At 30.3% G+C, this 25,398-nt stretch overlaps 4 protein-coding genes and 1 non-coding gene across 5 annotated transcripts; 2 read left to right on the top strand and 3 right to left on the bottom strand.

Moving 5' to 3' along the window:
• Positions 1-1,348: 1,348 nt before the first annotated feature.
• LOC137812321 (oxidation resistance protein 1) lies at positions 1,349-6,490 on the bottom strand. Its single transcript, XM_068614254.2, has 8 exons — positions 5,811-6,490; positions 5,127-5,644; positions 4,944-5,016; positions 3,937-4,017; positions 3,760-3,823; positions 2,050-2,137; positions 1,834-1,918; positions 1,349-1,695 (listed from the first exon to the last, which is right to left on the bottom strand). The coding sequence occupies exons 1-8, from the start codon at positions 5,919-5,921 to the stop codon at positions 1,612-1,614; spliced, it is 1,104 nt and encodes a 367-aa protein (XP_068470355.1). The 5' UTR covers positions 5,922-6,490; the 3' UTR covers positions 1,349-1,611.
• On the top strand, positions 6,323-6,395 carry TRNAR-ACG (transfer RNA arginine (anticodon ACG)). Its single transcript has one exon. It is a non-coding gene; the product is annotated as a tRNA-Arg (tRNA).
• A 1,305-nt stretch (positions 6,491-7,795) lies between the features above and the next one.
• LOC137812320 (axoneme-associated protein MST101(2) protein) lies at positions 7,796-11,056 on the bottom strand. Its single transcript, XM_068614253.2, has 5 exons — positions 10,929-11,056; positions 9,699-9,821; positions 8,641-8,711; positions 8,443-8,529; positions 7,796-8,334 (listed from the first exon to the last, which is right to left on the bottom strand). Exons 1-5 carry the CDS (start codon positions 11,047-11,049, stop codon positions 8,047-8,049), a joined length of 690 nt encoding a protein of 229 aa, XP_068470354.1. The 5' UTR covers positions 11,050-11,056; the 3' UTR covers positions 7,796-8,046.
• A 2,524-nt stretch (positions 11,057-13,580) lies between these two features.
• ANNAT2 (annexin 2) lies at positions 13,581-16,702 on the top strand. Its single transcript, XM_068614251.2, has 5 exons — positions 13,581-13,783; positions 14,667-14,812; positions 15,029-15,247; positions 15,636-15,848; positions 16,149-16,702. Exons 1-5 carry the CDS (start codon positions 13,708-13,710, stop codon positions 16,440-16,442), a joined length of 948 nt encoding a protein of 315 aa, XP_068470352.1. The 5' UTR covers positions 13,581-13,707; the 3' UTR covers positions 16,443-16,702.
• Positions 16,703-16,825: 123 nt separating this feature from the next.
• On the bottom strand, positions 16,826-21,101 carry LOC137812319 (uncharacterized). The gene is made up of 5 exons (XM_068614252.2): positions 20,738-21,101; positions 20,531-20,604; positions 18,196-18,325; positions 17,777-18,094; positions 16,826-17,327 (listed from the first exon to the last, which is right to left on the bottom strand). The coding sequence occupies exons 1-5, from the start codon at positions 20,852-20,854 to the stop codon at positions 17,055-17,057; spliced, it is 912 nt and encodes a 303-aa protein (XP_068470353.1). The 5' UTR covers positions 20,855-21,101; the 3' UTR covers positions 16,826-17,054.
• Positions 21,102-25,398: the final 4,297 nt, after the last annotated feature.

Raw genomic sequence — 25,398 nt, 5'->3', positions numbered from 1 at the left:
TCTTCCAAATACTCTTAGTATTTCCAGGAGTTGCTTACGTTAATTTTTATGAAATAATAATACTTTTTTAATTTTGAGAAACTTATATTTATCGAAAATTAAAATATTATTTTTATTGATAGAGAATATATATCTCACTCTACTAAATATGAATTGTGAAGATTGGTTCTGATAAAATATAAGCATAATTATTTATTTGGTTCATGCACTAAGGGTCAATATAGTCTACTGGTTTTTAAATAAATCAATTTTATCATGATGTTTGTTAAAAAAATATACAATATAATTTTTATGTTAAATTTCCATGAACGATGTTAACTAATGATGATTCGTATGAACGACATTAATGGATAATGATGATGTTGTAGCACCTAGAGTGACATTGTTATGCACATAACAACAAATTTGAATCACTCGATTCAATTAGCTTTTGCATCTTGTGCAGAGTGTCGATTTTCACTATAATGATTTTGTTTATGAAATAATTACATTAATATCAAATTTTATATGCATAAAATATTTGGTTAAAAACCACAACAAATTGATTTGAATGAAAATACAAATTACACATTCATCGTTGTCAATTCCAGGATTGAAAAAAGCATATAGCGAAGCGATTTGCGCTCATTTTGAATCCAAAATCCCAACGGTCTAAATGTGCTAGACCGTCTTATGAATATCAACATTTGTTAAAGAACTGATAGTCTGTACCACTATATACATGTTTGGTTTGTATGAGAAACGTCTTTAGTGAAAGGTTGTAAGATATTTATTTTTTTATCTTGTTCTTAGAAACTTGAACTCACCCATTGTTTTTAATGTAATAGTTGAGAGTTTTAATGTGAGGAATCAGAAAAAAAAAACTATGACTTATAAATCTCATACTCTGACTTATAAATCTCATAAGTTATCAAAGTTTAGGGTTTTCATTCTCAATTTGTGTTTTTTCATAGTTCTACAATTGATTAGATGATCTAGGAAATTGTGTTTGTGCTCTACATAAATAAATATATTTTGTTTCAAAGTCAAACATGCATTTAATTTTCATTTAATATTTGCTTTATAAAACACAAAAAAAGATTTATTGTAAAATGTAGTGTTACACTGATTTTAAACAATCAGTAATAGTGATGATTTTGATAAAAGGAATCAAATTTTAATAAAATATTATTTTTGTTAAAACGGAAGACTTTTTTTTAATAATCGAGCCTTTAAAAATTATAGAAGTTATCCTTGAATATTTGAAAGAATCTTAAAAATATGTACGGTGTCCTTTAGTTTGATCAGTTTTTACCTTTTTATTTTATTTTTTTATAGGCTTCGGTTTCCTTCATCTGCATTAACTAAGTATGAAAACGCATAAATTTGCTCCAAATTTTATTGCCCACATAATCGGCCATTTTGTAATGGGTATGAACCTGTATGTACAGCATTGGAAATATTTACAAGCATGTTACATGGTGGTAACAAGAGTGGACACATGGAATTTCTTCATCATATTATATTGTCTGTCAATCAACTTTGCATCCCTTACTATTGTCATGTTTATGAGTCAGCATCACCATTCCATAAAATGCAGGCACGAAGGCATTGACACTTATCCAGATATATTTAGCTGCGACAGATCCCCGGTGTCTCTGTTCTGGTTAATTCCACTATTTCCTGATACTTTGAAGGAAATACGAAGCCCCACAACTGCATGGAAGAAAGAAAGAGCTTTTGTTAGGAGTAAATATCTCTAAAATTAATAGATTTGGATTTGGTGGGCAACTAATCAGCTAGAACAATCATGTGAGTGAGGGGTTTGTGTAGGTTGAGAAGCTTTATGCGCACCTCTACTTCCTTCACTTCAAACTCTTGAGAATGTGCGAGGCATGGATTCCCGTAAGTTTCCGAAACCGAACTTGATCCGTTCAATCTAGAGCAGATATGTCAAAAAATTGTGACCCACAAACACAATAAAACAAAATTCAGGCCAATGATACTGTAGAGGGTAGGCTTTGGGAGAGGGGTATAAAAGATAGCATAATGAATGAAGAAGGTTCTTACAGATCACCCTCCAAATAAAGCGCAAAATGACCTCCCCCACCAATTGCTAGAAACTCAGTGGAACAAAGTGTGAAGTAGCGGTTTACTCCTGCAATGTTGCGGTTAATCCAACGTTGTTAGTAAGAAGAAACGAAACATATCGAATTCCAAAAAAGGCCAGATATACATTTTCAGTCACCCATGCAAATCAAGGGGGTAGGGGGCTCACACGTGTAATTTTATCTTCATCATGTTTCAAAACTCAAGCCTCAAACTGATGCTGAATCTCAAACCAAATATATATAACCATTTTAAGGGTCATTACAATAGCAACATATCAACTTTTTTTGTTTTGTTTTGGGTGATCAAGTGCTTGAAGGTTGAAAATCAGAGTTCATCATTCTTTACAAGATATTCAGATGAACTAACAGAGTTAAGATTACACCTTACACATTGGTGCTCTAATGAAAAGTAAAATCAAGACTTCGTCAGTATGGATTGATTCTATATATTAAAAAGTTAAATTTCCATTAGCAAGACGTTGTATGATCTTACTATTAATCCAGAGATGTAGCCTTTTTAATTTAAAGGAAAGTGGTGATAGAGTTAAAAATGAACATAATTTGTTTTGAATAAAATGTACTTAATAGTATATTTCTAAAAGGTTGACCACTAAATCCCACAGGGAATTCATATGTAGGAAAACTGTCATCGTTTTTCATCTCAAAATTAACTTCAATTCTCTCATTCCACATAGCTTTTGAGATAAAAAGAAAAAAAAAGGGTAAATATGGTTTTGCTCCTTCTAAAATATTAGCAAATCGCTTTTTAATCTCTTGACAATTTTTTATGCGTTTTCAATCCCTACAAAACTAAAACATGTTAAATTTGACTTTAATTAGTAACTCAGTCAAACTTTGTTACAGAGTCATTCACATAAAAGAACACTTAGGATAGAATATTTTTGTATCCCTCTAAAAGTACGATATTTCACTTTTGATACCTAAAAAATATTATGTTTGTTTTTCATCCCTGTAAAACTAAAACGTGTCAAATTTGATTTGGGTTAGTAAATTTTCGTCCCTAATTTTTTATGTATTCTAAAGGAGAGCGTGTAGTTGCTTGGAGCAGTTGTATATGGGAAGAATTGTCGATGACTACTAGTTGACATCTCCACAGTTGAGTGATTTGTTTCTTTTTCACAAAACAAGAGGAGGGTAACAAGTTTGAGGTTGTGTGCGTATTCAATTGTGAAAATCTCCAGAGTTTTTTGGTATTTAATAAATGTCGTTTACGCATATTTTATACATTCTATTTCTTTTATGAAAAGAAAGTCCCTTCAATTTTGAGGAAGAAAAAATGAACTACCCGTATTTCAGAAGCACTAAAAGTGAATAACAAATACTTTACATGCCAGACTCCATTTCTCACATTGGTCATTCATTTAACAGAGTTGCCAACCGACACCAAATTTAAAACTTTTTAGTTTTGTAGGAACAAAAAACACACGACAATTTTCCAGAGGTACTAAAAGTTAGTAGACGAAATTTTAGAGGGAGCAAAACCATATTTTACTGCAAAAATTAAAATGTTCATTTATCGATTTAGCCATTCATCCAATACAAGTAATTGACAAATAGATCAAATCAATGATTGATTTGAAGCATAGTACAGTATAGCAATAATGGCAAAGGATAAAAAAATGGCATATTCAAACTCAGTGAAAAATACCTGTTGGGCGATATATAACAGGACAACCAGAGGCCTCAGTGAAAACAAATGAATTGTTTGTTCCCTGTGCAAAATTTAATGTCAAGCCAACAAGATAAAAAAAAATCAACATGTTGCAAAATGAAGCAGCCAATGGCCAACAACATAGATAGTAGAGATAAGAGGTGAGTGGTGGACCTGGTATTTTCTCTTGTTGGATGGTCTAAGAGGAGCTTCAACCACACCACCAAACACTGCACCTTTACGGTCTCCAACAACCTGGAACAAAATAGCTGATATTGAGAACCCATCCAAGAATGAAGATAATAGAAATTAGTCTTGCTGATTAAAGGACACAATAATACATATATACCTTTGCCAATCAGATAAAGCCAACCCATGATAGAAGAACAGAATTCCAAGATGTGTTGTTTATAATTAAATAGCATAAACTTTAACTAGTAAACCTACAAATGAGGGACTTCAATACATAGTCATGTTAAACTACAGCATGCTACTACAATAGAATTAGTTAAAATACCCCAAATTTTTATTTGATATACAAACTAAATTGCAATCTTCAATGAAGCAGGGCTAGCAGAAAGAACAGTTTAAAAATCAGCCATTTATCCATTCAAAATCATCAGTATCACAAATATAAACTACAAAAGAAGGTCAAAATCACCTTGAACCAACACAATATATTGTTAATTATAACAAAACAGGTCATGCTGAAAAGTAATATCCATCAATCTATGGAACTTTATTATCATTTATATAGCTAAATTCTAAAGGAAAAAAAGGATTCTTTTTAGGTACCACAGAACCATATGTTAGTAGTATCCATTTGTTTAGCAAGTTTCAATAATAAAAAAAAGGTTGTCAAATTTAATTGCTATTTTTTCTGCTTCTGCCAAATTGAATAAAAAACAGCTTGTTCTTGTGTAAAATATGTACTCTGACTCTTAAATTGGAACCAACCTAAGTAAATTGAAAGTAACCATAATGCATGATCTATCTCGAATCCAACGTGCTCCAATTTTTTATCCATAGAAAAAAGTACAGGCATACTTCCACTGGTCCATTCAAAAGGGAGAAAAACAGAAGTTTGTTTAAAAGGCAAAATCTCAAATGCAGATCATACATAGATAATTCATAAACAATCCATAATACTGATAATCTTCCCAAGGTCAATGAAACTTTACCAGCAAACTCACTCCAGGCCAAAGCATGCTTCTCCGATAGAGAGTTGAGAGTGATATACCATGCTTCCAAGTGCTTCACAAACATTAATCAACAAGAAGAGTTTCAAATTTATCCTCATAACAGCACAATAAACAAGAACAGTTCCAAATGGCTTCACATTCATCATCCTTAGACATGCATACCTGTACAGCAGCAGCCATTTCCGGCCGTGAATAAGCGCCGGAAGTGAAGCATACACCGCATCCCTCAAACCATCGGAAACGAGCATTGAAGGCTCAGAAAGTTCAGGCAGATGGTGATCAACCACAGCCACAGCCACAGCCACAGGCTCCTTCACAATGCGCTTCATCTCAACAACGCCGCCGCCGCCGCGCCCTTCATCACTGTATTTACTATCCCTGCTGCGAAATCCACCCATTCTTGAAGCTTGGTGAATGGCCCTACCAATTGAATGCCTGCCCCTGGAAAACAAACTTCTCTTCACAACAAAACTTTCCTTGGTGGCAGAGTCTGGTAATGAAGAGTCATCACCTGCCACCCCATCATCATTCTTCTCATCAGCTTCACCAATGTTATCCCCGGAATCCGAAGAAGACCACAGAGAATACAGAAACGCAGTGAATGACGAAGTATCAGGCCCATCAATTATTACATCATGACTACCAACCTTTGACCCATCATCATCTTCTTCTCCTTCTACCTGCACAACGATCATACGAGTTTCACAAAAACGTGTCTAGATAAAATTACTACAAAAGGATTAATTCAATTCAATTCAATAACAATAAGATAGTGAATATTTAAAAATGACTGCACAGAACAAATTGATTGAAGAATAAAGTAATAACAAGAGAGTGAATACTTACAGATAGAGGGAGAGAGGGGGATTTGTTGTCAGAGATAGGGTTGAGAAGAACAGTGGTGAGATCAGAAACGAAGTAAGCTGCTTTGCTCCGCAACGATTGCTTTTTACCCATATGGTATTGCTATTTATGGATTAAGATGCAATCCACGAAGAATTTCCACCGCTAAAAATTAAAATAAAAAAGAACAAGAATTGGATCCCTATATTCTCAGCCTTCTAATTCATTCATTCGCCCCCTTTTTCTCTGCGCCAAAAAAACTCCACTTTTCTTCTTCTTATTATTATTACGATATGACTTTTATAAAAGTAGAAAGAAAATCACGCCGGCAGAGAATAATAATAATAATGATAATAAATAGTAGAATTGGTGCTAGTGGCTTCGTGCACCAAACTTGGTTGCGGTTGCAGGGTAGTTGGTTCGATCAAACAGCGGCAAAAGGTGGCAAAGAAAGATGGCAGCTTAACTCAAAAGAACAAAGGTCAATTTACTGATGTGAAGTGCCAATAACAAAAGACTTCATGGCCCAATGGATAAGGCGCTGGTCTACGGAACCAGAGATTCTGGGTTCGATCCCCAGTGAAGTCGTTCCTTTTAGCTTCGTCGTCACGGAACAAGACGAAATTTGCGTTGTTTTGTTTTTTTCTCAAATTTTTACTTTTTATTTCTCAAATATCATCAATAAAATGTAACTGAAGTATTTTTTATTTTATTCAATTCTAAATTAATTTTAACGTGATATGATAAATCTTTAACATTAACAATCCATACAAATTAAAGTCTAATAATATTTTTCAGATAAATAATAAAATATAATTAATATTCACTTTTCAGTCTTTCAAAGTCCTTATCTTAGCTTCATCGCCACGGAACAAGACGAAATTTGCGTTGTTTTGTTTTTGTTGCTTGCAAATTTTTAGGGTTTTGGGTTGTTGTGTTTTGTTGCTTTCAAAGTCTAACAAAGATAAAATTAATTATTATTTTCTTGTATTTTCTGGTTTACTATAAAGAAATATTTTAATTAACACAATATATTGGTAATTGATCTAGAAATATTTGTACTTGTAAATATTTGTTCTTAAAATATGTACGAGATACTAAATGAATATCTACGAAAGTAATACATGAAATTGAAATTATTTTTGAGAAAAATAATTTTTTAAATTTATACTTTATGATCCAACTTATTTAAATATGTTTTTAAAAAGATGAAATTTATTTGTACTATTTTTAAATAACTTTATTTAAAAATTAAAAATAAAAATATTTATGAGTATTCATGGATACCTATGGATATAAAAAAAATACAGATATTTTTTCGTAGACACCCATCAGATAATACGATAGCTACTCATATTTTTACGTCCTATATTTAAAAAATTATTAAAAGTAGTGAAGATTTGTGTTTAATTTTTGTAATATGTGATAACGCTTCGGATAGCAACAATAAAAGTATTCCAAATTGAATTAGTTTGTGACTCAATAAAATGTGAGAAACTCATGAAAACAACATAAAAGCCAATTAAAAAAGAATATCAAATTATTAAAGAACACCTTTATTGTAAATAAAAATACACCCTCACATGTTTGTGCCCATGCGATTAGAAGGATGAATTGGTTTAGAGAAAAAATGGCTTTAACTTCTTCCGTAATTATATATTTATGATCATGTTCCATCATAATTTAATAATGAATTATTTTAAAATTTAACGATTAATTTATGCATACTACGTTTTAGACAGTATATTGCCTACAATTCTACAAAATTCAGCGTACAATATGTTATTAATCCATATAAATTATATGGCTTCATGCAATTTTGGTCTTTCAAAGGTTTTATATCTTTATTTTATTTTTTATCCTCCTAATCAAACATATATTTCATATACTGCATGCTTTACAAGTTTCTGACGCCTTAAAATTTTATATGCAATTAAATAGGAGTACAACCTACATACAAAGAAGGATAAAATGTAAAGAAAAATCAGTTATTAATTGTCCTTGATATATTATATTCCATAGTACTCTATCGAATGGAAGATAAGCACACAAAAACGCAAAACAAGACACAAGGTCTTGTTCAGTTTTAAACTACAATAATACACAAGACATTATTGTCATGTTGCACTCTGTTGTGTTCTATTCTATTTTACTCTGCTAAAGGCTTACACCAGGATCATGTTAGATTTATAAAGGTCATAAGTATTAAAAAATGACTCAGATTCTTAAAACACCTTACTCAAAAGGATGTACTCAAATTGTGCTTCTTACCGCCACCTTTCTTATCATGTTTCATATTACCACCTCTCCCTTTATTACCACCTTTCCCTTTCCATGTATTGGACATATTGGTTCCAGTTTCACGGTCTCTTGATGGTGCTGAATTCAACAAATGCTTCACGTTGAGTATGCCATTTCTAAAATGACCTTCACTTAACTTCAGACCCTTGTTTTCTGGCTTGTGCTTCCCAGCTGATCTTGTACTGCTACCACCGAGCTTTCCCCCAAATTTTCCCATAATCAAACGCTAAAAGTCACAGTGGTACATATCATACATGAATAATGTCAGTAGGAGACAGACAAAAAATCACAATAGGGGGCAGAATAAAAGTGGGGAATTATAGAAATTAATTACCTCTTGGAGCATTATCTGCTCCCTCTCCTTTTGTTTCTTCATCATTGGTCGTGCCACACTTAAGGGTAATCTCTGATTCTTGGGGGCCTACAAATGGGGAAATCATAAACACTAAGAATTTTGTTTCCCGAGCATCCTTGTAATAGAATTTGCATTGGCCCATGACGATCAATATAGAATATAAAAAATATTCTTCACCTTCCCACCAAGAGAAACAATATTCCTATCTTCAATCTTCTTGCGTTCTTTCCATGTCATATGTGAGTAACCTGGAAAATACGATAATTAGCAGCCATTATAAGAAGCAACTGTACTATCATATTTGCTGGACATAGGGGAAAGGCAAAAAACACCAGGTGAACTGAGCACGGTCACCATAATTTTTTCAGATCTAACACCCAAAATTAAAATAAAGAAACAAACATTTTCTTATCATTCAAATATCTTAGCATCCAATATGAAAAATAACCAATTTTAGCCCAAATAGTATAAAACTACTTCTAAGACGCGCTCTTATATTTCCATAAACAACAAAAATCCTCAAGAAGACTTATAGAACTGGCTATCAACTATACAATTGAATCCTCAAATCATCCTGGTTAAAGAAGATGTAGTCATGCACTACTGAAGAATAAAAAAAAGTTACATGCAGCCCTGGACTAAATGTTAGAAGAGAAAAGAAATTGAACCGTGTGTCACATATCCTAAATTAGAAGTTTAGGTTCAATAGTTTCAACTAAGAATAAGTTATGTTTTACACAAAAAAGAGGAGACTTTATACGGAAAGCAGTTACTTACTCCATCATATGAATTTCCAAATCCATAAACAAAATATTAATTGAAACATACAATCATAATACATAGTTTCCTTCAACAGTACAATGTCACCTGTTCAAATGACACTAAGTTTCTAAAGTAGGAAATCAGTGTCAGCGTCTCTATGACAACCATCCAGCCACATAAATCAATACGGTGCTTTAAAATAAAAGAGTTCAGCAACAAAGATTACATTGCACAGCTATTCAAAAATCAAGCTGCATCAGAGCAGACCATGAAATCCAATCTAACTATATAAAATTTAAATATTATGCTAATAAGCAAAAACATAGTCATCCACTTTTCATAATGCATTGTTTTCTATTGGATTGAGTATTTAAAACACATAAAAAACAGAAAGCAGAATCAAAGAAAAGATACAGACAATATTCAAGTAAAAGGAAAAGAAAGTGAGAATGAAGAAGGAAAATGGACATTACTAAAATTTTCAACATCTTTCATAATCTTCCTTATGTCCATCTCTGGCTCCTGCGTATCGGTATGCTCTCTTGAAGAACCATGCCTGCCAGACTTTTTCCTATTCTTGTCCATTTTTCCCATCACTGCATTCAAAACGAAGGAGAAAGGAGATTTAGGGGGAAAGGGTACAAGGCATGACTAAGTCATATTATGAAAGTACAAACACAAATAACAGATAGTTCAAATCGATCTTGAATTTCTTCTTCGCACTGTGACAAAATTATGATCATTCCTTCTTCTGAATAGGATCTTTGATGCAGCAGATACACGATTCAAACAGAGAGAACAGAAAACTTTTGACATCTCAGGTTGGGAGTATACTAATGTACTAAATTCTGAGGTTGGGAGTATACTAATGTACTAAATTCCCAAACGCTTTCTTCTACTAATGTTTCAAGAATCACATGTTAATTTACTGGATACATGTAAAATTACAATGAACTCTCTTGTGGTAATGTATAATCTTCCAAGCTGCACCACTTTTTAGTTTACAATTTCAGATTATTCATTAGTTTCATATATCAATTTTCGCAGCAATTTTGTGAGTATGTTGTGAGACAAACAAATGAAGGAGAAAGGAGATTTAGGGGGAAAAGTACAAACACAAATAACTGATACTTCAAATCAATCTTGAATTTCTTCGCACTGTGACAAAATTATGATCATTCCTTCTGAATAGGATCTTTGATGCAGCAGATACAGATTCAAACAGAGAACAGGAAAACTTTTGACATCTGAGGTTGGGAGTATACTAATGTACTAAATTCCCAACAGCTTTCTTCTACTAATGCTTCAAGAATCGCATGTTAATTTACTGGATACATATAAAATTACAATGAACTCTCTTGTGGTAATGTATAATCTTCCAAGCTGCACCACTAGGGTACAGTTTTAGTTTACAATTTCAGATTATTCATTAGTTTCATATACCAATTTTCGCAGCAATTTTGTGAGTACGTTGTGAGACAAACAAATGAAGGATTTAACAAAAACACCTTGAAAATTGGTAGTGTGTAGGATTGATTAAAACAGACTTTTGTGTATTTCACGCAATGACCAAATAGGCTTATATACTACTACACCATCCTTCAATTCGGTGCTTGAATCACCATGAAAATCTTTACCCGTGTGAAAGCGAAGTTAGAAGAAGGGAATGAATACGAGTACAAAACGGGGAATAACAATTTTACCTGTGAGTTCGTCTAGAACGTGTAAAGCGAAGCTACCTGCTGAAGGAGCCGCGGATGAGAAAGGACCAGAATTTTGAAACCCTATTTTGTTAATCTGTGTAGGTGTAGAAGATACACCCATTCAAAATAAATTACTATTTAATATGAATTTAAAGGTCATGGTAAATACAAATTAATGTGTATTTAAAAATAGTAGTGAGTATTACAGTATCAAATAAAATATAAAAATTAATTAACAGCTATAATAATCCAACATTTTATTCTTATCATTTTCTGCAGTCATCTTCTACCAGATATAACATTAATAGATTTGAAAAAAATATATATATATATGAAAAATTGGAAAAAAAATCATTTTAGACAACTTTATTAATTTATATAAAAAAAATAAGAAGATCATGCAATTACTTACACAATCCAAATAACATCAAGAAATAATTGAAAAGTATAAATATAATAATAAGATATATATCTATTTTTTTATCCAAAATTATTATATTAAAATTACCTACCTTTTTATCTTCTTTATATAATTTTATTAGCTTGAATGATAAAAATAATGATATTTAAAATATTTTACACTATACATCATGAAAAGGGACTTTTATAACTCATTACCAAACTTATAAAAAAATATTTTTTTACTCAACATCATTAACCAATCCAAAATACTCAAATCAACAACATATAAGTCACAACTCACATTCCAATATTTTTAACACAAAATTAACATTCAAAATACAATATAACATTATTTTCATTGAATTTATGCTTCTACACAAACAAAATCATTAAACCAGTTACAAGAAGATCAACAGGAAGACATCCAAGTATAAAAGAAGGAAAGACAAAAAAGTGTTTAAATGGTAGTTATATTCATCTTGGTGAAATTCCTTTAAAAACAACCACTCCATGAAAGAACCTTGCATATGTTCAACCTTGCATATGTTCATGATAAAAAAACCTTGCATATGTCACATGGATGTTGGTCATGATTTTATGGAAAGGTGTTCATGGATAAAAAAAAAATTATTTGTTAATTAGAGCATATTGTTTGAAATTTTGAGGATATGTTGAGACTGCACCAAATTTATTTTTTTATTTTTTTAAAAAAAGTTTTTATGTTAGGCATCATTGTCGTACTTGACATTTCAATTAGTCTCACACCTCAAGTAACAACAATCAATTCAAGTAACAACAATCAATTGTCATCACATGAAAAAAATATTATTAAAAAAATAGAAAAATATGGGACTAGATCAAAACTCATATGTTAAAAAAAGAACTACACCAAATTACAAAGATAAACAATTTAATTAAGTTTTAATATTTTAAGAAAAACCTAACATCTGATTTATAAATACTAAAGGTCCTTCTTAAATTTACCAATATTTTTTCATCTAATAAAAGAATTCCATAGAGTGATTGTATATATATGGTATAAGTAATATTAATGAAAATTGGAGTTTAATTGTGATGCACACATTATTAATTAATCACCGATTATATTATTAGATAGATGCTAAGTTACTTATTATATAAATTAATAAAATTATTTTACGTGAAAAATTATAATTATACATTATCAACATGTTTTAATTAAATATATGCATACCTAAAATATTAAAACAAATTTGAAATATGATAAAAAATATTAAAAACAATCTTTTTTTTTCAATATACTTCTTTAAATTTATCTTTTTTATTCTTTGAAATTTATTTAAAATTATAAAATCTGGAAGGGAATTTTATATGATAAGAATTGATATGTAACTCAATTTTAAAGATATCCATAGTTAAAGTCATATGGTTCAAAAAAACATGTTTAAAGAGGAAATATTTTACTTAAGTTACTACTAAAATCCCTCATAAATTATTCATTAATAAAGTTAATAAATATTTAACACTAATATATGAATACAAAAAATATAATAAGAAATAAGTCAGGTTTTTTAATAATTTTTTAATAAATTTTTAAAAAGGTAATGTTATTGAGATAATATTCCTTTTATTATTACTACTGAAACGGAAACATATGCGCTAATGCATTCATATCTTTTAAATATTAAATATCATTAAGTAGAAAAAAAAAGATAAAAATATTTTCTCTTATTATTTATGAGTTTTAACCTATTAATAACTAAGTTGTAATAAAAAATATATTAAACAAATTTAAATTTATAACACAATAAACCTAACCAATTTTGATTTGTTGTTAGTAACATAAAACTAAAAGAAGAGAAATATAATAATGAAAAGAAAAAAAAAATAAGATCAGAAACTTCGTAACAAACTTTAAGAAATTTTTTTTTTTCTAATTCCTTTCTCCCTCTCCCCAAGAATGTTATATTCAAACGTAGTCATCCTCTCCGTAGATGTCCACACCAACAATGATGTCAAGAAAACTTTGTACCTTAAAATAATTACATCATAAAATACCTTTTATATTTTTTTTGTTCATATTAAATATTATAAAATAAGTTTATGTTATCTATATCAATAAATAGTAAAAAGAATTTTAAAGGCAAAGGCTAAATTGATATATTAATATTTTTAAGAGAATCAAGGAAATTATTTTTCCCCGTGTAATTAACTATATTAGACATTTGTGCATTTGTTACAAAAGTCAACAATGTGTTGTCTGAGAGAGGTATTGCAAAAGCCAATAGTTTCGCCCTCAACTCTTGATATAAATGGAGGCACCAACTCCTCACAATCCTCTCAATTTTCTGCATCACATCACATCACATTGTCTCAGGGACAGAGATCGTGAGCGAAAATGGCGACATTGAAGGTTCCTCCTCATCCTCCTTCTCCAACGGAAGACAGTGAGCAATTGAGAAAAGCTTTTAAAGGTTACATTCACTCATTTATTTCATTGATTTTCATCTTGTTATTGGATTATCCTTCTGCATAACATTTTCTCGATCTACATCTCCTCCGGATTCGAGTGATTTTTCGTGTTCGTGATCTGACTGTGCTCGTTTTATTATCTATCAACTCTTAGTTTGTAACACTTCTGCTAAAATTTTACATGTTTTATGTGAGTTTTAGAGTCCTGTGTATTTGATTTATGGAGTCAATGCTTGATGAAAGAATGAATGAATGAATGCTGGAACAGCTTTCGAGCGGTCATGTTTTTCACACATGCATGCAGTCAGCAAATTTTAACCGTTGATTGGATATTTGGATGAATATCAGACAAATTCAGTCTTAAATCATAAATGTTTTAAGTTCAATTTAAAGATAGAATACAAGCCTTTTATATCTTCATTCACAATTTGCTTACAATTTATTAACTGCGTGAATACGTTGAAAATTTGACCTCAGTGACTGATGATCATTCAGATTTGGTTAGGTTGCCGATGGTGTCAAACTCTTGTGTTTCCAAGAGTTAAATGGAACGGTTTCATGCACATGTTTAACACGGCCTTAATAATAAGTAATAAGCTACCTGTGTAAATGAAAGGATTTTTTTAGTTTCTGTACCTGTACCTGTTTCTGTGTATGTGTTCAATTCCAGTAAAATAAGTGCAGTGCAGATTACTATTACAGAAAATTAATACATTGTGAGATTGGAAATTTGAATCATTCAGAGGTGCTCAAATAAATCAGGGAATTTAATTTGTTCCTTTGTTTTATCGTGACATGAGGCATTTTTATTCTCTCATTTCGCAAGTTTCTTTTCAATGTCCATTCATCCAGTTGTCAACTTGTCACTTTGACATATCTTTGCAGGATGGGGAACGAATGAAGCACTGATAATATCAATCCTGGGACATAGAAATGCAGTTCAGCGTAAATTGATTCGTGAAGCTTATAATGTAACCTATGGAGAAGATCTTCTTAAAGATCTAGACAAAGAACTTTCAAGTGACTTCGAGGTCAGTTTAAATCTTTTTATATCTGGTTTCTTTAGGTAAATATTAATGTGACTCCCATTTCATTTTATCAGAACTTAGAACTTTCAATTTCACCGTCTACTATCAACTTTTTTTTTTCATTCTTCATATATACGGATAACCTTGATTAAAGGAAAATGATAGTTGCAGTGATGAAGTTATTTTCTTGTCTAATGTTTGACGTTGTGAATATAAAAGCGGGTTGTGCTGTTGTGGATACTGGATCCTGCTGAGCGTGATGCCTATTTAGCTAATGAAGCCACTAAGAAGATGACTTCCGATAATTGGGTCATTTTGGAAATTGCTTCCACTAGATCTTCACTTGATCTCCTCAAAGCTAAGCAAGCATATCAAATCCGCTTCAAAAAGTCCCTTGAAGAAGATGTTGCCTACCATACTTCTGGAGACATACGCAAGGTAAAACCTTAACTTCCTAATATTCTTCATCAATCAGTTTTTTCTAAAATATATAAACCTCTTGTATTTAAAAGAGAACCTTTGTTTATGTGAGTGTTTCCAGATTTACGTCTACCATGAGTATGTGCCCCTTTAGAATATGGATATAACCATTCAATTGAATTGTTTTATTTAAAACCTAATCGCCATTTTTTTTTTTTTGCATTATTATGCCATGTCTAAGATGCGTGTTTAGTTCGAACTGATTTTATGGCAAACGTGACTTTTTCTAAGTTACATAGCGAACTTTAAATAAAACCAGCGATTCCAAACATGCACGGGATCTAACAATTATTTTCAGACATTTTTTTCCTTTTACCTGATGAAACATTGTTTTTGATAATAATAGCTATTGGTTCCTCTTGTGAGCACATTCCGTTATGAGGGGGAGGAGGTGAACATGACACTGGCAAAATCTGAGGCTAAAGTGCTTCACGGGAAGATTTCAGGGAAGACCTACAATGATGAGGACCTGATCAGGATTTTGACAACAAGGAGTCGAGCACAGTTAAGTGCAACTCTGAATCACTATAAAGATGAGTTCGGGAATGCCATAAACAAGGTATAGACGATTTGGCCGAATATGAATAGTTTCTAATATCAACTGTTTTCTTAGTATCGACTGCAGTACTGAACTTTTGTTGTCGGCAACGTTACTGTCCACTTTAAGAAACATGCTTTACTGTGATAATTTTATGTAGTAGATGAATCCATTACTACATTTGAAAGGATAACATTATGGGATTACTTCAAAACAAAAATATATAAAGACAAGATAGAAATGGTCATTAAGTGATTATTATAACTTTATAAGATTAATGAGTGAGTTGTTGTTGAACTAACAATCGGCTTATGTGTGTAGGATCTGAAAACTGATCCAAAAGATGCATATCTGAAATTATTGAGGGCTGCCATCAAGTGTTTGACATTCCCTGAGAAATATTTTGCCAAAGTCTTGAGGCTCGCTATAAACAAACTGGGAACTGATGAATGCGCCCTTACTAGAGTGGTGGCAACCAGAGCTGAGGTTGATTTGCAGCGAGTTGGTGAGGAATACCAAAGGAGAAATAGCGTTCCTCTCGACCGTGCAATAGCCAATGACACTTCTGGAGACTATAAGAGCTTTCTCCTTGCTCTGGCTGGACACGAGAAGTAAGAGTCCTCTCTTACTCTGTTCAGTTCTCATGGAATTGCTGGTTAGGCTATTTGCTTTTTTTCTCTAATCATAAATGCGATATTGCTGTTAATATCTGGACGGAGGAATTCGACGGCTCTCTGCTAATGCTGCTTACGAGGGCATAAATTATCCTGATGTTTTTAAAATAATATGTTCTGAATGTCGGAAATTCGAGGCATAGAAGCTGCACCCCTTTCAATAATAAAATATTAGTTGCATTGCATCTCTTTCTACTGTTATTGTTATTGAGGTTCAATTATTTTTACAGCATATTATCATCACACTTCACAAAAGCAACTGTTTGTTAACTTCTCAGTAATATATCTCAACAATTATATCATGAAATGCATAAACCAGATGTATTTAAAAAAATCTTAATAATTTTATTTATCCAATATTGTGATGTATATCAACATCAACATAAATAAACATTTGCACCCATTATGGTAACGCTAGTTATTCTGTGTCGGCGGTTATACCATAAATATACAATTTTGAGAATCCAGCACACCGATCTTTCCAGTCAAAACGCGGAACTTGAGGAATCTAGAGAACGCACACAGTGAATGGGGGCGAATTTAGATAATCAATTTAAAGCAGGGAAATGCTGCTTCCTCCACCGGGGGGTCTGCGGGCACCTCGTATATGGTCTCTGTTTTCTGCCTTTCCATCAGCAAATATGTTATTCCCAGCCATTTCTCTAAGTTTAGCTCTGCTTGAAGGCTTCTCCAGTGATCCTGCAGGAACGTCACCCTTGAAAATATTATTGCCCGTCAGGTCTGCAAACTTCTGCTCGTGTATTTTCCTTAATGTCTTCTTTACTGGCTCTTCACGGAATAAGTAATTTCCTTGGACATCTCCAGGCTACAACAATAATCAAACTAGGTTAAAAGGTATACATCTTATTTAAGAAATATAAAAGATTTTGTTAATATAATAAAACTAAGAGAAACACATCTCTTAAATCAACAAAAGCTCCTGAAAAGTAATATTTAAAACGATGAAAAAACCTGTTGTCGAAACTTTAAAAACATGCATACAAACTGATAAACCTCTTCAAAAGAATGCAAGTGCATTTGACTCTAACTCAAGAAATCAGCCTAGTGTTTTGGTGAGGGAAATTGAAAAAATTTAACATCCCCAAATAAATGGTATTTGCACCATCAAAGGTAAAATTCACCGTAATGAATAGCCATGGATATGCACGAGACGGGATTAGAAATAAGAACAAAAATTTCTTCAGATCATCCAATATAAATGATAGTTAAGTAAAGGTGACTCATGATTGGTCTTCCTATCCAGAAGATACTTACATTAGAAACTTGCGCCGATGCACGACGCACTTTTCGTGGAACAGATTCTCTCGTGTCTTCACTTTGTTTTGATTCCCAAGTGCGTCCAGCACCTTGCGAACGAGGCACAATTTCAGGAGGAGGAGCAAATATATCACTTCCGCTGAGCTCCTTGGTCTTGGCACTTGATACGTGCTTCTTGGTCTTCGTGTCTGATTCACTTTGATATGTTCCACTTAGTTCACGCTGCTTTGCTATCTCGGGTAGAGAGGATGGTATCTTAGGAGAAACGTTTCCTTCGGTGCTGAATGATATCTGACTCCTTCTATTCATTGCTTGCTGAAATGCAATTGCAGGGAAATAAAACAATAATACTTTCAACACAATGAGTTCGTATTTGAAAAACACTCGTTCAAATGATGAAATCTCATCTTGCATACCTCGTATACCCGTATGCCTGTTCTGTTTTTTAAATTTGCAGACTTGGCTTCTGATGTGGTATTTTCAGCATTACCAGAAAATATACCACTTCCAGTCATTTCTTTCATCTTATATCCAGAGCATGATTTCCTGAGTATCAAGAATAAGATAAGGAAAACAACAAGAAACAAGGGATTGGATCACTCTGATACCATGTTAGAAGAGAGAAAAAGAAAAATGATAGGATGGACGAGATGGAACTTGACTTCCTTCATTGGGCTGGAAGCCTATTTCTAAAACCTGCCATAAAGCTATAAGAAGAAAAACAAGGCTGTTGAAGGTAGCAATCACAACAGAGCAAAATAATAATAAACTAATCAACTAATAACGGAAAGAAACAACTATCATTTCCGTCGCAGCTATTAGCTAATAACAACAACTATACAGATTAACAACTAATCCTTTAACAGCGGAAACATGGAGAGATATACTTGACCACAAAATTATATAACATGAACCTTTGAACTTAACTAGTAACAAATATTCTGCAGTTTAAGTTCGGTATTTCTTGTTTAATTTTGACGTTCTGTTAGAGTAGAGATTTGTACTGTTATTCAATAAGATATCACACTAAATAATAAATAGACTTCTAAATAAATAAATTAATTAATTAAAATATGTTCACAATATAATTTTACTTTATCATTCTTTTTGTAAATAGTTATGTTTGACAAGTGTATTAATTTTCATAATAGCTATTTTAAAAATTATATCTAAAATAATTTTTAATTAATTGACAATGTAAAAAAGTCAAAAATCTTTTCTCTTAATGCATTCTAATTAAATTCTAATATTAAAAATAAACTTTGGTATCTGAAATGTATGCGGCTGCATACGTGAGAACACTAGCAATGGTCAATAGTCACTACACCCAACCCAATTGTGTAAAATGATAAGAATAAGAACAATACTAAATATTTCTAAAAATCTACTTTAATACTGAAAAAAAGTATTGAATTAAAAATGCATTCAATTTTGAAAACGAAACAAAAATCCATATTTATCATATCAAAATATTTCTTCTCAACTGGTATGTAAACAAAAAAATAGTTATATTTAGTGAATTAAATATAAATAAATTTTAGATACCTCGATTTCATTTAATTGTATTATTTAAAAAAAAATTATGTTTACACATTGATACTTTAAAAATAAATATATTGTTTTTATTTTATAAAATACAAACACTTCATAAAATTTAATAATCTGGGTGAAATTTGAGTCTACAAATAATATATAAACACATTTGGTAAGAATTTATAATTATTCTGATAATAAAAGTTCCTTTAATAATGAACTAATCAATCATGCTTAAGAATACAAAAATAATTTCGTGTTGAATGCTCATCATTACAGAGTCTGAGAATTTTAAAACAATTGAATGCAGGAGACCAATGATCAACTTTTAAATACGTTCCCAGTAAGGGTAGGAGGAGAGAAAAAAAAGTGGAAAAAGTAAATGAAAAAAATAGGTTATTCAGATGAAGTAGATAGTCAATAGAAAAAGAGATAATTTGATTTTAAAAGACATAAATAATAATAATAATAATTTTATTTATTCATGTATTATTATAAAAAATAAGACTGTAAAATATACACTATAACAAATTATGCTGTGATCATAATAAATTTAAAAATAATTATAAAACATGTAGTGGTTCTCACATTTATCTTCTTTTCTCTTCTAGTTACTAATTGATGAAAGTAAGAAGGGTGGGTCTTCTTTTTTATTCATCAATTAATTTCAAAGTCGCATTTATGGGATAGAGATATTATATGGCATAGTTATTATATCTTACTGAGATAAATATGTATGTTATTTCTGTTTGAAATTATTACAATATATTTAATTTATTTTATATTCTATTAGAAAAAAAGTATATTTTCTATATTAAAATTTTGATAATATCGTGTTTCGAATTTTCATTTTTACACAAATTTCATAACATGAGTTTTTATTTGAGAGGCTGTGGGGAGAATCCTAATCCATGCTTTTCCCTCTTTTCTCTCCTTCACTCTCATATATAACAAAGGAAACATAAAAATAGAGGCAAAAACAATCAACACAAACTACAAGTAATTGAAAAACCGCATAATGTTTCCAAGATCACAAACAGATCGTTCCCGCAAAAATAAAAGCTCAAGCAACGTAAATAAACACTGAATCGAATCACAGAACTAACCGAATAAAAAAAATCACGTAAAAGCACAACGACAAAATCAGCAGATCTAAATGCGCACTTACCAACACTGGAATAGAATTGAAAACAAAAAACAAAAAAATGATAGCATTACTTTTTGGCTAGACTCTGTGCTTCTTCCACCGTGAGCTGGCTTCCGCGGATAACTTCCCCGATTTTATCCGAAGGCTAAGATACGATTAGCGAATTGAAGAGCAAACAAACAAAACACTCATTATATATCTTCCACGACAGATTGAATTGAACAAACCAAAGCGATGCTCAAACAAATTTTTCAAAAAGAGTTAGTAACAGTAGTGACCTGGCGAGAGCGATGGCCGGGGGCGGCAAGGGAGGATTGCGGCGGAGGTTGCTCGGACCATGTGAGGAGATCGGAGGTGGAAGTGTGACAGCTTCGTTGCGGCGTGGATTTGTGCATTTTGTTTCTGTTTGAGTGATGAATGAAGTGAGTGAGAATGAGGGAGCGGTGAGAGGGTGATGTTATGCACCAGATTTGAAAATGCGTTTCAACGATAACGAACAAAAACAATGATTATTGTTATTATTATCTGAATCCTCTTCTTTCAAATTTGCAACTGCATCTAACTATGCCACCTACAATTACGAATAATAATGTAACAAACTTTGGCAGCTACAAATGCATACACGGCGTGGTGTACATGCTGAACTAACATGTGTCGTTCCACTCCCTTATATAACTTTGAGTAGTTGTTGAGTCAGTACTGCCACCTTTCTAAAATAAAAAACTCTAAATATATTAAAAATAATATATGTTAGTAATATACTTCATATGAATCTATTTTTATAAATAAAAAGAATATAATAAACAATAAATATTTTAAAATGTATAAATATTATTTGAAATTTAAAATGAATTATGAAGTAATAATTTCATCAACATCATTTCTAGTCTAATTAAAAACATTAAATTCTATTAACTGTTTCCTCCCTCTGAAAACAAATTTACCAAAATTTGTTTTAGACAACATTTTTGAACAGCTAAATAAAAAGTAAAATCAAAGTCTAGCAAGTGATGGATTATTGGATTTTGGTAGTACTGTTTGTTTAATTTGTTTTAAAATAAAGTTTAAGATTCAATTCTTGTGTATTAAAAAGTTAGCTCCATCTTATTGTCAGTGTTCTTCACTCAAATTATTTTATTTTAAATATATATGTGGTCTTAGACAAAGAAAATAAAATAATCAAGACAATAAACCCTTTTTTGAAGAAGGAAAACACTGTGTTTATAAATTATTTTACTATTTTTTAAGCTATTAATTCCTCTAAATGAGAAGACATGTTTTGAAAGATAAATGTAAATTATTTGAAACAAATATAAAGTTATTAAGCTAACCCACTTTTTGATAAATATAGAGACTACAACATATTAAATTTTTATTAACACAAAGTAAAACTAAATTTCAAAATATTTCAATAAATCAAAAGGTATTTTATCACAACTTTTTACATCACTTTCCATCTTAGCCAAGAAAAAAGATATAACTTAACTATTTCAATCTTCAAATTATAAGTATAGATCATTATGAGAAGAACAAAACGTTATTTAAGGGGAGATACTAATTTGAGAGCATATAGAGATGTTAATTATGATATTTGACCACTATTAATTTTTAATCAACACTTAATCATTGGTGGGTATATCTCTAAATAAGTAGCTTAGACGTTCCCCCCTTAGAGTGATATCATATATCAATGCTTAAAGTTCTCTTTCATTATTGCCGAAAGTTTTGGTCATAAACGTAGCTAACAATTAATTATTTCGTGTTTCTTAATTATCTCCTTTACCTATTTAATACTACTATGTTTCCTTGGTAAGTAAAAACTAAAAAGAGTAAATAGAACATTCTAATTCTTTCATTCATGGCAGCAAAATTCCAGAACATGTTCAATATCAACTTGATTTTTGAGGCTTCTTATATTTCATCTTAAGAAAGTTATACTCAAGTAACTTTTAATACATACAATGAGGGACACAAAAAAGCAATTAGTTTTGAGTAAATAGAAGTTGTCTTTAAAGGTACTTCATCCTTATACAAAATAATTAATTGTCCACATACTTAACTAATTATCTATTTGGCTTATGAGCTTGAGGAGTTAGTGTAAAAGAATTCTTTAATTATCTGGTTTGAAGAGTTAATTAGGAAGTCTAAACTTATTACTTGTTTGTTATGTTATAATTTTTTAGCTTAAGTTAGTTAGTAGACTTTGTTGGTGATACTTATAAAAGAGTTGAGACACTCTTGGAATATCCCTTTTAATTTAATTTTTTTTTATAAAAAAACATATATAAAAACAAATTGTAATATTTAACTATATAACCACTTGATTAATTTAGTGTTGCACCAAGAACACAATCAAGAAATAAACAAATATTTTATGCTACTCATTTCCACTTACGAATTTCAAGACTAATGAATACACAAATATTTTTTTTCTTCGTTATTATATTATTATATGCTCTAAGAAACTTGAGCATTAGAAAAATCTTGTGCAATTTGATATTTAGACATCGGTATTATAGTTCGTTCTTAATAAGTCCACAACTTGATATAGAAAATTGTTTCTTTACATAGACAAACCTTATGACTATTTAACATTTAACAAGAACAACTTTTGATTTGTTAGAATATGGACTAAAAATACTTTTTATTTGTTAGAACTAATAAAATTACTACTTCTAATACATTATTTTTTGTTCAAATTTATGTTGATGCAATTTATATATAAATATATAAGTATTTAATTGAAAATAAATTTACATATATAGTGAAATTTACAGTAGTTTCAATTAATTATAGGATATGTTGACGTGTAGGGCATAACTGACTGTCACTTACTTACTCACACTTTAACCTCAGATTTACCAAAACTGTTTAGTTTACGTTTGTTTCAAATTGATTTCAAATATAATTAACACAATTTAAATAAATATCTGTATCTTTAATCTTACGATAAAGAATTTATTATGAGCTCAGTTTATTTTATGTTGAAAGAGTCTTATCTATTTAGGAGTTTTCATTTTAGTGTTTTTAACTTTGTAGCGTTGTCTAAATTTCCATATCAGAATTGGTGGAGTAGCACACACTTAATTGCAATGACAGTTAACAGAATTAATTACCTAATTGAAAGTATATGGATTAAATTCAGGACTAAGATTGGAGTTGTCATCGTCAGCAACAACAAAGATGCTACCAATAAAAGGGTATGGGGGATTAGGATTTAGGATTTTGAAATTAACTAATTGGGGACACAAATTCTTTTTCTTTGAGTGGATGTTAAGTAGTTTAGTTTTCTGTTTGATTGATGATTTTCTTAAAGAATTTTGGATTTGAGTTACCTAAAATAATTGTAAGTGTTGATTAATGTATTTTTGTGCTATTCTAAAAGATAACAATGATAAATTGTTTGTTTTATTATACCGTCTATCGATTGAAGTTCATGTTGGAGTTAATATCAAATCGTTAACATAACTGATCGACACATGAGCGAAAACTATATAATTTAGTAGTTACTAATAAAATCACAAAAATATCTTCAATAAAAATAACATGAATCGGGCTTAAGTGGATACTTGAACCTTATGCCTTATTGTCCATCACACTTTTTTAACAAGAACAACTTTTAGCTTAAAAAACCAAAAACATAAAAAAAAAAAAAAAACATAAAGCATAAAAGCACAAACAAGTATAAACGTTATAAATGTTACTAACAAACTATGATTATTAATAAATAAAGCAGGAGATTTAATTGTAGGTGTTATAACAGGGAATATGACACGAATATAAATGTACATGTATTTTTTTTTATTAGGAACTATAATTAGTTTTGGATGACTTGAATGCCACAAGGTGTATAATCTTCTCATAATTTATTTAATTCCTGAACATCGAACTTGAAATCTTATACAAAAAATAAGCAGTAACATTCAATAAAATTATTGTTTATATGATTACTGAAATAAAACTTAAATATTCATTAAATAATACATATTTCAATTTTGATTAATATCTAGTCCAACAATAACATATTTATTAAATAACACATTTTTTATTCCACTCCAGGAATCAACTATACAAAAAAAAATACATCTCTATTAAATAACACTCATATTTTTTTATTCTTTAATAGCATAATAATCATCTTCTTTATTTTATTTTAAAAAGAACATATTCATTTAAATTTAAATTAAAAATATAATTTTAAAAATATATATATATATATATAAAGTAAAGAATTATTATAAACAAAAATTGAATAATTTAATTATAGGAGATTGTTTTCATTTAAGGCAATATCTATTTGAAAGATAGTCACATGTTGTAAAGATGATTCATGCTCGGTTTGGTTTTAATTGTCACTACAAAAACATGTAGAATTAGTCTTAGGTGAGAATACCCATGCATGACAAAAATATATATCATGTTTCAATTTTAAAATAAACATTCACCTCCATTATACTATTAATAATAAACTTACTTCTTATTTATTTTATTTGTATTTATACTTGTATTAAAACTATATACAAATATAATAAAAAGTCAACACATTAAATTTTATATGGTGACTATTTATGTTTATATCAAAATAATATTTTCTCAATAATGTAAATTTAAATTCTTATAAAATAATTTGTAATTTAGTGATAATATAATCTTAATGATATTTTTAATTTATAATAGTTAAATCACTCAATGTTTTTATAAGAAATCTATATTTTTCATATATTAAATTTTAATTCTCATAATTTTTATTTAATTCTAGTCTATATCATATCTCGAATAAAATAAGAGAAGTCAAAATAATTTAATTAAAATATGTGAATGCTTATTTAGAAATTAGAAAAAATATATAAATTTCATTTTATGACTAGATGAGTATGAAGATGATTCCCAATATAGGAACGCTAAATTCCTACTATTAGATTTTTGTTTGGTTAGTTTT

This window comes from Phaseolus vulgaris, chromosome 2 (genome assembly GCF_051622355.1).
Source record: "Phaseolus vulgaris cultivar YP4 chromosome 2, ASM5162235v1, whole genome shotgun sequence".
Taxonomy (NCBI): domain Eukaryota; kingdom Viridiplantae; phylum Streptophyta; class Magnoliopsida; order Fabales; family Fabaceae; genus Phaseolus; species Phaseolus vulgaris.
The sequence above is the reverse complement of the archived record's forward strand: the minus strand, read 5'-3'. Positions and strand labels throughout refer to the sequence as shown.

Coding starts and splice junctions, on each gene's coding strand:
- LOC137812321 (XM_068614254.2), bottom strand. CDS start 5,921: ATGGGTAAAAAGCAATCGTTGCGGAGCAAAGCAGCTTACTTCGTTTCT. Junction 2,138..3,759: donor TGTTATATATCGCCCAACAG/GTATTTTTCACT, acceptor GCAACATTGCAG/GAGTAAACCGCTACTTCACA. Junction 1,919..2,049: donor CTTTATTTGGAGGGTGATCT/GTAAGAACCTTC, acceptor TATCTGCTCTAG/ATTGAACGGATCAAGTTCGG.
- LOC137812320 (XM_068614253.2), bottom strand. CDS start 11,049: ATGGGTGTATCTTCTACACCTACACAGATTAACAAAATAGGGTTTCAA. Junction 9,822..10,928: donor CGTTCTAGACGAACTCACAG/GTAAAATTGTTA, acceptor TTTTGAATGCAG/TGATGGGAAAAATGGACAAG. Junction 8,530..8,640: donor TTGTTTCTCTTGGTGGGAAG/GTGAAGAATATT, acceptor CCCCATTTGTAG/GCCCCCAAGAATCAGAGATT.
- ANNAT2 (XM_068614251.2), top strand. CDS start 13,708: ATGGCGACATTGAAGGTTCCTCCTCATCCTCCTTCTCCAACGGAAGAC. Junction 13,784..14,666: donor ATTGAGAAAAGCTTTTAAAG/GTTACATTCACT, acceptor ATATCTTTGCAG/GATGGGGAACGAATGAAGCA. Junction 15,849..16,148: donor TCGGGAATGCCATAAACAAG/GTATAGACGATT, acceptor TTATGTGTGTAG/GATCTGAAAACTGATCCAAA.
- LOC137812319 (XM_068614252.2), bottom strand. CDS start 20,854: ATGCACAAATCCACGCCGCAACGAAGCTGTCACACTTCCACCTCCGAT. Junction 20,605..20,737: donor CCGGCCATCGCTCTCGCCAG/GTCACTACTGTT, acceptor ATCGTATCTTAG/CCTTCGGATAAAATCGGGGA. Junction 18,326..20,530: donor GCACAGAGTCTAGCCAAAAA/GTAATGCTATCA, acceptor CTTGATACTCAG/GAAATCATGCTCTGGATATA.